This window comes from Stigmatopora nigra, chromosome 3 (genome assembly GCF_051989575.1).
Source record: "Stigmatopora nigra isolate UIUO_SnigA chromosome 3, RoL_Snig_1.1, whole genome shotgun sequence".
NCBI lineage: Eukaryota > Metazoa > Chordata > Actinopteri > Syngnathiformes > Syngnathidae > Stigmatopora > Stigmatopora nigra.
The window spans coordinates 536846-548592 of record NC_135510.1 but is presented as its reverse complement, the minus strand read 5'-3'; the positions used below and the strand labels follow the sequence as shown (position 1 = coordinate 548592).

At 40.3% G+C, this 11747-nt stretch overlaps 1 protein-coding gene across 1 annotated transcript; it reads right to left on the bottom strand.

The window, feature by feature from the left end:
- Positions 1-282: 282 nt before the first annotated feature.
- On the bottom strand, positions 283-10294 carry dapk2a (death-associated protein kinase 2a). The gene is made up of 8 exons (XM_077713227.1): positions 10233-10294; positions 3933-4154; positions 3331-3469; positions 1620-1749; positions 1415-1490; positions 1172-1324; positions 1035-1080; positions 283-933 (listed from the first exon to the last, which is right to left on the bottom strand). The coding sequence occupies exons 1-8, from the start codon at positions 10292-10294 to the stop codon at positions 283-285; spliced, it is 1479 nt and encodes a 492-aa protein (XP_077569353.1).
- Positions 10295-11747: the final 1453 nt, after the last annotated feature.

The following is an 11747-nucleotide window of genomic DNA, read 5'->3' as shown; positions in this document are numbered from 1 at the left end:
GAACGGATAGCCAACCGAACGGACGTTGCGCCGAAACGGGATTTGACGCCCGAGTACCATGTTATATACATGTGCATTAACCAGTATTCGCACATTCACGCCCATACTTCAAAAGTAAATAAACATTACTAAACATTATCTTCTTTATTACACACTAAACCGTGTATATTGCAAAATTTAATGGAAATTCATTCATTTCTTTTTCCCAGGGTCAACAATCTTACGTAGTTTGCATGTTTAATATACGTGCTTTAAAAAATATTTGAACTCGAAAAAATTGATCTATCTTTGTTGCCCAGCTTCATTTAAGTCTAGGTTGATCCCAGACAACAGCTCTCCTCCACAAGAGTGGTTCATTATTTCTTTCAGAGCTTCGTTGACCTCGTTGTTGAAGGCAGTGGAAAAGTTGCCGTTGGGGTAACTCCTGCCTTCGGTGGTTAATGAACCCATTACTTCCTGCACCCATTGCAACTCTTTGCTGAGTTCTTGGTTGAGTGCATCATATTGATTCTGCCGTTCCTGGTAGCGGCTGCTAATCGCACTGAGACTGGAGCTAAAAGTCTGCATTTCATCCTGGAGGCTTCTCTTCATGGACTCCACCTTTCGGAACTCGTAACGGATTTGGGAGAGCTCGTGGCGCAATCCTTCACTCTCCTCTTTGTACCAGGCCTCTTTCTCATTGTATATAGAGACTGTGGCATCAATATCTTCTTGCAAAGAATCATGGGATGCTGTCAAGCTCAGGAACGACTGCCCAATTTGACCAATGTCTTCCACCACTTGGGCAAAGCGTTCAAAGTTAACATAGGTGTTATTGGGTGGCATGCTTGAGTGGGACTTTATTGTGTACTCCCTCAGACGTTTGGTCTTTAGCTGGCGCCTCTCTCGTTTTTGCAGCTCTTGGCCTTTATTTTCCTCCTTGTGCTCATTAGACTTCAAGGGTGAAACAGCAGAGAGTTCATGTTTAGTATGACACTCATATATGTTTTTTTTCTTTAAATACTAAGTCAATATATCAACAATTGTCACCATACCTTGATCCAAGGGTGATTAAGAGCATCTTTAATTGTTAGTCTTTTCCTGCAATGGAGAAATTCTGAATATCACTTTTCTTGAAATCTTTGCTATATACAAAGTTCCAGTCTAGATCATCAATCAACAAAAGCCTTACCTTTTGTCCTTCTTCAGCAAAAGACTGATGAACGTTTTGGCCAGTTCACTGGTGTTGCAGAAGAACTCTTCATCAAACTCATAATTGATGGCCGAGATGTTCTTCAGTGTGTCCTGTTTAGTCTCACCAAGGAAAGGAGAAGCACCACTTAATCTAGAAGACAATATGGAGACATTCAGGTCTTTTCATCTGAGGCAAACAATTGGCATGGTGTATTATACTGCTTATCCACGGTTCACTTGCAGGATGTAGGTTATGACACCAATGCTCCACATATCTGCTTCCAAACCCAATGGCTCATAATTGACAATCTCGGGTGCTTTAAAAAAAAACGTTAGTTAACCCATCGACAATGATAGACATTCATATAATTTTGATGGAGAAGGCTGAAAGCCCTCTCTGTTGAAATAGATGAACAGAAAACAACTGCACAGAGCAACAGTCTTACCAACAAACTCAGGGGTTCCAAAGATGTTTTTGAATTCCACTCCAGCTTCAATTTTGTGAGCAAGACCAAAATCAATTAGCTTAATCCTTGGCATTGGTATATTCTTATCAAGCAGCATAATGTTTTCAGGCTGTAGAAAAAAATATTTCATGTCATGTTAAAAAGTGTTTAAAACAAGCTCTGCAATTGGCTCAAGAATTAGAAAACTGTTTTGCTTCACACAATATGCCACACTGCAGAAGTGTGGTATGTACGGGTGTTATCTATGTAGGAATTATAAATCTTGGCTGCAAGTCCCACCATCAACTCAGGAGGTGCTTTACTGGATTTGATAATTTCTTGAATTGAAAAGGCATGTCTGTGGGATTTAAGGCGATACTTGAAGACATCTTCAGATCCAGTGAGTATGGCTTCTTTATCATTTATCATTTATCTTTATCATTCATTCAATCATTTTCTGAACCACTTTATCCTCATTAGGGTCGCGGGGTGTGCTGAAGCCTAGCATTTAAATAAAGAAATGTACTGTTATATATATTTGTATTCATATTTATTTATATAATATATTTACTTATTTACTAACTATTTATTTATGTCTAAAATGTATTTTCCTGTTTTTGTATTCTCACCCTCTAGCTACTGTGACAGTGAAATTTCCCGAATGCTGGATGAATAAAGTTATCTAACTATCTTTTGTTTAAATATTTATAGCACAGTTTCTGTAACTCCTATAAACCAATTTCATTCCCCAATTATTAGTGTGTTTGTCTGGCATATTATATATTGTATGAAATCGCTTATTCATACACCCCATTATATAAAAAGGAACATAGTGAAAATGTACTGAAAAATCTCATTTGATCTTATGTTCTGAACCACTTTATCCTCATTAGGGTCGAGGGGGGTGCTGGAGCCTATCCCCACTGACTCCACGTTTTTGGAATGTGGGAGGAAACTAGAGTACCCTGAGGAAATCCACACAGATGGACATGAACTGGATTTCAACCCGGGACCCCAGAGCTGTGAGGCCAACGCGCTAATCACTCGCTCGACCAGGCCGCCCTACTGAGAAATCATCCAAATTTAATAAGCCATGTGTTTTGGGGGTTTTCACAGAAGTGTGTTGGTGGTGTCTATGAAAATTAGGCCCATTATATTTTATTCTGCTGTCAAATGTTCATTTACTCCTGTGGACATTTTTATTTCATTCATTTTCTGAACTGCTTTTCCTCAAAATAGTCGTGGAGGGTGCTGGAGCCTACCCCAGCTAACTAAGGGCACAAGGCGGCGGACACCCTGAACCGGAAGCCAGCCAATTGCAGGCCAGCTATTTTTACATTTTAACTTTTTTTTATTTATCCGCAAAGCATTTTAACCTACTGGTAATTTCTGCTTCCTAAAAGCATTGTAGCCATCTCATGTTTTAGAGGTTCACTCGCCTGACTTCAGTGCAGGCAGGCGTGGGCTCAATTCCCGCTGGTGGTGGTATGATCGTGGGTGTGGATGGTCGTTTGTCTCTCTGTGTGCCCTACGACTGAGTGGCGACCAGTCTCGGGTGTAGTCTGCCTTTCACCCAAAGAGAGATGGGTTAGGCTCCAGCAACCCCCACAACCCTTTCGAGGATGGGCAGTATGGAAAATGAATGAATGAATAAAAGTATAGCCTCAAAACATTAATTAAATACTATTGAGTGGCTACAAAGTGCATATACCTTAAGATCAAAGTGGGCAATTTTTCTGGAGTGGAGGTAGTATACTCCCTCAAGGATTTGCTTGATGAATTGGGTTGCCTCATCTTCACTTAGAGATTCTTTCTTGGCCAAGAAGTCGAACAATTCACCCCCAGAGACCCTGGTATGTAGACATTTAGCATTTAGGTAAATGTAAATTGAATTTAGGAAAACAAAATCTGGGGGATTAATGGTCCATGGAATGTGATTATTCTTCACTAGCAGATTATCCACCAGGAAACATTTTTAGGGTATGTAGCTCAACTTTCTTATATCACATATAGTTAACATACAAGTAAGTATATTACCTCTCTTTATGAAACATTCTTTTGTCTGTCATGAATATACGGAACTAATGGAATTAAAATGATTAATTGCTTTGTAAGCATCGAAGTGATCTGTAAAACTTCTAAAGTAAACCCTGTGATTTTAATCTCGTATCTCAAGGTAAACATATTTGCTCAGAATTTAGCTCATATCTCAAATCGCTCGTATTTCGGGGCACTGTGTCAAGATATTACTGTACACTGTAAGACATCATGATGAGAAAGTAGAACAACAGTGGGCACACATTAGGCACTCACAACTCCAGGATGAGTACCACATCAGTGCGGTTCTCATAGACATCATGTAGCGTGACAATATTTTGGTGCTGAATCTCCTGTAGAATCTGCACTTCACGCTGTATCTCCTCTAGCCGAACACCTCGAGAGCTGGCAATACTTTGACGCTTCTTTATGAATTTAGCAGCAAATTTGTTTCCTGTATTTTTCTCAGTGCATTGCTTCACGATGGCAAATTGTCCACTAAAACACAAAAAAAGATGATATTTTTTTCATACATGTTTTTCTACATGCTATGACTCATCTCAAAACTGAACAACTGTTATCTCATTATACTTGTATAATGAAAAGAAAAAAGCATTCAATTCAATTGTACATATGTGATCATTAATGAATAATGGTCTGAAAATAATTTATGCTGTTGGCTCAGTCGTCAAACATGCTTGGCTTCCATGCCGTGAGTTCTGACCCTGGTCACCATTTTGACACAGCATTTTAAGACATTTGCTGAAACATTCATTGATTTCATTTTCTGAACCGCTTTATCCTCATAAGGGTCGCGAGGGTGCTATAGCCTACCTCAGGTGACTTTTAGGCACAAGGCGGGGAAGACGGTCAACCATTCCTGTTCACACTCATACTTAAGGGTAATTTAAAGTGTCCAACCAGCTTACCATATATGTCTTGATAATGTGGAAAGAAACCGGAGTACCCGGAGGAAACCCACGCAGGTATGGTAAGAACATTCAAAGTCCACAATGCAGGTATTTTTGTTTTGTTTAGACAGTTTCTCCTTTTTATATGGTAACACTCAGGCAACAACATTTGCCAGTATTTTACCATAAATGGAAGGTTTTTTGTTTCTTTGTTTTTTTTCAGGAGTTGTACGGACTAGCTTCAACTCGGAGAATAAAGTATTTTAGATTAATACAAAGCAAGGACATTGCCCATATCTACAAAATTCATTCAGTCATTCATCTTCCGTACTGCGCATCCTTGTAAAGGTTGCGGGGTTGCTGGAGACTGTCCCAGCTGACTTGGCGTGCCATGATGTGCTTCAGGTGCGTAGTGAGACAGAATCCAGGATGCGAGAGGCAGGAAAAAAAAGGCGAAGAAAGTGCTGGTGCACAACACAGCATTTTGATGACAAAATAATCATATAGAAATAACAGGGTCAAAACTGGGAGGAGACGCACACCGACAAAGAGGCAAAAACCTGACTTATGTGAAGGCCCACACCAGACAAGTCAGACACAGGCATTTAAATACAAACCCAATCAACTTGGTAATTTCGCCTACACCAGTCAAAAAAGGCTGTGATGACTCCCCCGTACTCCAGGTCGTTCCCGTCCATCACTCGTTCAACAATAGTGGTGTCGTCAGAGAACTTCTGGAGGTGGCAGGTGTCTGCATTATGTTTGAAGTCTGATGTGTAGAGGGAGAAGAGGAGTGGAAAGAGCACTGTGCCTTGTGGGGCCCCTGTGTTGCAAGCTACCACATCAGACATACAACCCTGGAGTCTCACATATTGTGGTCTGTCAGTGTGGAAGTTTATTATCCATGCGCCAAGGTGGTTCCTTACTCCAGCCTCTTCCAGTTTCCCTCTCAGTAGGACCAGCTGAATGGTGTTGAACATGCTAGAGAGGTCAAAAAAAATCTTTCTCACCGTGTTTCCCGTGTCCTCCAGGTGTGAAAGAGACTTGTGCATCAGGTAGGTGGTAGCATCTTCCACACCAATACCCGGTCCATAGGCAAACTGCAGAGGGTCCAGCTCTGCATTCATCAGGGGGCTGAGGTGATTGAGGATGATTCTCTCCAATGTCTTCATTAGGTGAGAGGTTAATGCTACCGGCCTTAAGTGGTTTGGCACCCTGGGGTTTGCAGACTTTGGAACTGGGACCACACAGAGTTTTCCACACGGTGGGGTGTTACAGTCGTGCGCGTAATTGTGAGGCGACCAGGGGAAGTTGGATCCATTCGCGGGGACAGGAATGAACTGGATGGTCTGTTCTCATGATTAAAGTTTTAATGACTCAAAACAAGGTTTACAAAACAACAAGGGCTTGAATATCCCAAACGCAACAGAACCGAAGCATGAGGAATAATACCTTGTAGCAATGTATGCTATACACGGTGTATCGCGCATTAAGTTACGTCATGAAAATGCACAGTCGATCCGACATTGACTACCACTTCCGTCGCACTTAAATACACACATCAGGACGTAATCAAGGATTGTCTTCAGGTGCTATGAGATGATGTCAAGCCAGGAGGGGCAAACGAGCCACTCCTGACAGTACCTTCCCTCTAAGGGACGGATCTTAGACGTCCCAATGCCAAATGTCCATGAGAAGCGAGAAGCAGGCAGGGAGGGCGGGTAGGAGCCTTTAACGACGTCCGGGGGGCGTCCGCGCCAGCCCGTGAAAAGATGAGAGGTCGGTACCACTTCCGTCTGTACCGGTAGCCTTCCTTGCCTCGATCTTCTTTAGCTGTTTTATCACCTGATCGACAGTAATGCAGAGATCGGTGGAAGAGGCGGAAGAAGAGGAGGAGGAGAAAGAGGGGGGAGTTGCTTCTGGTCTGGGCGGTGAGGGCAGTGGGTGTAGAACTGAATCTGTAAAAGAACTGATTCAGTTCATTGGATCACTCCCTGTCTCCAATGGCCCGAAATGGTCCTCAAGTTCTTCCAGACCGCTTTGGTGTGGTCTATCTGGAGTTGGTTCTCTAGCTTCCTCCTGTAGATGGTATTTCCCTTCCTTATCTCTCTCTTCAGCTCCTTCTAGACCATTTTGTGACTCTCTTTCTCCCCAGATCTAAAAGCCTTCTTCTTCTTGTTCAGGACGGCCCTTGGATCTCTGGTGACCCCCAGCTTACTGTTGGAGAAACAACGGACCTTCTTGGAGGGTACAATGTTCTCAACACAGAAGTTAATATAATCTGTGATGCAGTGGGTCAAGCTGTCAATGTCTTTCCCTTGTAAATTGCACAGCACCTCCCAGTCAGTGGTCTCAAAACAGTCCCTCAGCAGCATGCTGGTCTCCTCGGTCCATCTTTGTATGATCCTCGTGGTTTTATTTTCCTCACCATAGGGATGTAGGTGGGGATCAGATAGACCAGATTGTGGTCTGAGCGGCCGAGTGGGCCCAGGGGGACTGAGCAGTATGCCTCCTTTGTGTTGGCATACAGCAGGTCCAGAGTTTTTTGTTCCCTGGTGTGGCACTTCACATACCGAGTGAAGGTGGGGAGAGTAGAAGCCAAGGGAGCATGGTTAAAATCACCAGAGAAGGAGAGACTGTGGGTGTGACGTTTGCAGCCAAGAAGCAGTAGCGTAAAGCAGCTCGCGAGCGACTGCCGCATCGGCTGAAGGAGGTATATACGATGATACGACTGATGCTAACAGCTACTAGCATGATATCTCGAGTGCAAAGTTGCTCGTTCACAGTAATATGCCCGGGGCTGCACCATTTACTATTAATAAAAACAGCTAGTCCTCCACCTTTCTTCCTATCGCTCTCCCCAGCAATCTCTCTCCGCCCTCACCAGCTGAAAACCATCCAAGGGGACGAGAGAGTCTGGTGTTAGTTCATTCAGCCAGGTCTCTGTGGATCACATAATTCAGATTTTCCAATATTGTCGCTGTTGTTTGGTAAGCGCAGTTAGCTCTTCCATCTTATTGGGGAGAGATCTTACGTTCTCTCCTGGCCTTTTTGTCCAGCTCTGCATCCTCTTCTCTTCCTTTTTAACTCCGCAGGGAGGTCCAGGTCAAGGGGCATCCAGGTGTTGTGTAGCGCTACCAGCTGATCCTTTGTGTAAAACAGCGGAGGCATGGCTGAATGGGTCAAAAATGTAATGTCCAGATTTTTTAAACTAATAGATCAAAGACTGCCTCTCGCACAACTTGAGTCTTGAAGTACAGTTTTGAAAGCAAAGTTGTAAAACATTAAACCATGGAGTATAAAATATAAAGTCACCCAGAAAATCAAGGAAAAACACGCACACGTCCACCCAAAACCCCGTCAAAATGTGACAAGGGCAGAAGGCAGATTACACCCTAGACTCATCGCCAGTCAGTCGTAGGGCAAACAGAGAGACAGAGGACCACTAACGCTCACAATCACACTTCCCCCGAGTGTGGATCGAAACCAGACTGCACCAACGTCAGGGGGAAGGACCACTGGACCATCAGGTGGTTTATCTAACCAAGGTCTGGGGGAAGAACCACTGGACCTTCAGGTGGCTTATCGAACCAAGTTGAAAAGTGATTATAATTGTCTGTAAATACCTTTGAGTTCAAGGTGTTTCTCTCATTCAAATTCATCAATTAGAATGATGCACTGAAAAAACGTAAAATATTAATAAGGGATTGTTTGTAATCAGTGTGTACTTAAGTTTCTGTATTTATTGTGTTGAGTAGTTTGAATAAGAAATGCAAGTCTGTCAGCACTGACACTGATAGTATGCTTCTAAATATAGCACTGCTTTAAAAAGCAAGCTGAAACGTCAAACAGTTGCCTCATACGAAACATTCCGAATTACATGTTGGACTGGTATATTTCTATGTAGAAGATGTAATGAGGAAATAAAACCAAATTTCTCGAATATTGCGGTTAATGTAGACCAGACGTGGCCGCGACAACAGAAATCGAAAAGTGGGGTCACCCCTACTATAACTCCCTTTATTTTTTTTCTTCTTCAGTCCTAGTAGCAAGAGTGGCTTCCACTAATGAGTTTCATCATGGATTTTCACATCTTTATCAACTTTAAATAAAATAAATGTATAGCAGAAAAAAATCACAAAGAAGTGAATTTGCGATAATTGAGGGAAGACTAAATTAATTTCAAACAAACACCTGTGACACATCATCACTGTGTCTCCTTTTTCCATTTGTCATGACGATAGTCAATATTTCGTGAATGCCACCACAAAATATTGGGCACATTATAAATTTGTACTCCAAATCATTCCTATATAAACAACAGAAATGTTAAGGAAGTAATTATCAATTCAGCAATCATTCATTTTGAAAAACAAGAGGTAATAAGAGCCCTTGCAGCATAAATGTATTGCATCTGATGGTTTTGAGGATGCCCGGTACGTGAAAACAATTCTTGAAGAAAAAAGAATGATCCGAGTGACTAAACTAAATGGATAGTATTTTGTATTATCCCGGCTAATACTTTATAACTCATATGAAGTCTATTCGTGAGGTTTCCCCTGGTGGAAGCTGATTATTTAAAGAACAGATCATATGACTGAAGTGGCCAACAACATCTTGTGCACGAGTCAATGAACATACAACACAAGATGCAACTCGATACCATCATAAACAAATGCTGTAATGTGCCAGACAGCATAAAAACTACTTAAAAATAATTTGACAGTGTGTACACTGTTACCTAACATTTGTCCTACACATCAAAAGTACACTGATCAATGACACAACAAGAAGAGTACTCATAACAGGTGGCATTAGGTGTGTATACAGTAATCCCTCGATTATCACGGTTAATGTAGACCAGACATGGCCGCGATAAATGAAAATTCGGAGAGGTAGTAGTAGTATTTAAAAAATAATAATTAATTAATTAATTATATATATATATATATATATATATATATATATATATATATATATATATATATATATATATATATATATATATATATATATATATATATATATATATATATATATATATATATATATATATATATATATATATATATATATATATATATATATATATATATATATATATATATATATATATATATATATATATATATATATATATATGTGTGTGTGTGTGTGTGTGTGTGTATAACTCAAAAGAGGATGGCTTTTAATGTAATAGGATTGCAATATGGCAAAATTTACATTCAGCAATTTGCTGCCTAAATTTTCTCTGACTATGATGCTGCAACCACATGGTGAGGTCACTCAAGGCGTTTTAAAAGACAAATATTGGGACATATGTAGTGAAACCTTGACAAAATTTGTATATGAATACGTTTTCATCCGTCAGCAATATTTTTAAGCCAACATTAATTAGGTGTGCTAGTACCATGTTGGTTCATTTCCATTGATTGGGACAAATTCTACCTGGTCCAGCCAGTGATATAGCAAGTATATTTTCTTTATAACCTCCATCCCTAAAAGCTAAATGTTTTTTTTCTTCTCAAAATCTTTTTTCTGAATACACTGAGTATCTAAATAAAAGAGAAAACAAATCTCTATTATACTCACTGTTACAATTGTTATTCATTTTGCTATCATTTTGTGACTTAGAAAACAATCTAAACCAAAAATTTCACTGTACCTTCCCAACTCTTCCCCAATTTCATAGAAATCTTCAACTTTCTGTTGCTTAAAAATTTCCATTTTTCCCCAGTCAATCTTCACTGTTGTTTAAAAAGTGTAATTTACTCCTTAAAACAATGCGAAAAGAAGCTTTGCAGTTCACAGTTCTGGTGTTTAAATATTTTTGGCAGCATACGTTATTTCTTCAGTAAAGATCCTCGTCCTATAAAAGGATGAAAATGTCCCTGGACGAAGTAACTTTAAGTCCTTGTGCTTCAGATGTCATTTTTTCCATGTGCAGGGCTAACGTAAACAAGACACCAGGGGAGAGGGAAAAGGTTTTGCTGAGTTAAAAATAGTGTTGATAGTGAACTCCATGTCCTTTGTGTGTGCTTGCGTGTGTATGTTTGTGTGTGTGTGTGTGTGTGTGTGTGTGTGTGTGTGTGTGTGTGTGTGTGTGTGTGTGTGTGGGAAGGGGGTTGTGGGGGTTTAGGGGCGGTCATTCTCGCCCTTTCCCATGTCTTGATTGCACCTGCTGGATTCAAATTACAGACACGTGACTTGCATACTCTATATTCTTGTATTCAAATGTGAAAACTTCTCGAAAAGATGTTTTATTCGATCATTTAAAAGTATGCCATCTGTTGGCATGTTCTGTTATGATCTGTCTTAAAGCTGTGCAATGTAAAAAGAAATTGTAAAACTATCACATTTCCCTCTAGAGAGAAATGTGCTGCCTAGTGACAAAAAGTTTGGCTCAGATACTGTTCATGGATCTTGAATAATTGGTAAAACACCCAAGAACAGCCAAGCGTAAAACATTGAATCACCTTGATGTGACTCCCGATAAGTCCTGATCCCTAATGAATATCTGCGGAACAAGTTGAAACATGCCGTGGACATTATGCAGCCTTGTAACCAGAGACAAATTAGAGAAATTTCCTGATGAACCGTCGCCCAACACACCAAAGAGGGTAATTTAATAAAGAAAATTCTATAGAAGTCTACTTAAAACACAATGTAAGATTTCCTTTGGTTCATTGTCATTAAAGATGCTATGAAATACCATATTTTCTCGCATACAAGCACCCGCTCAAAAACATGACTAAATTCAGGGTACAGCCAATTTGTGCATAAATTAGATTAGACATGCACAAAACTGTGAGAGGACAAAGACGAAACTCCGTAATGCAAGAAAAAAGCGTCCAATACGGTCAATTATTTCAAAATAGAGAAAAGATAAACAGATAAAATGCTAAACAAAATTTATATGACATCTATGTATGAAATTTCAGGAAAGAAAAATGTACCTTGCATAGAACGTGAAAAAACTCACTAATTGTGTCTGTCATTGGTCGGTCAGAGCGTCGCCATTTTACAATAGTTAAACATGCTCTGATTGGCCAGATGTGATTAACCTTAATAGATGTGTCCATAGTGTTTACGTCAGCAAATCAGAATAGTTGTTAAGGCTGATCGAAGGTCTTGGGGTCGATCATTCAAATATCAGCCTTGAGAGCTGCGCAATGTGTAT

Bases quoted from the DNA above. Each gene is read 5' to 3' on its own strand.
- dapk2a (XM_077713227.1), bottom strand. From the start codon at position 10,294: ATGGAAATTTTTAAGCAACAGAAAGTTGAAGATTTCTATGAAATTGGG. The intron at 1,325-1,414 runs GCAAGTGAACCG...ATTGTCTTCTAG, and splicing joins GGTGTCATAACCTACATCCT to ATTAAGTGGTGCTTCTCCTT. The intron at 934-1,034 runs GTATGGTGACAA...TCACCCTTGAAG, and splicing joins TTAATCACCCTTGGATCAAG to TCTAATGAGCACAAGGAGGA.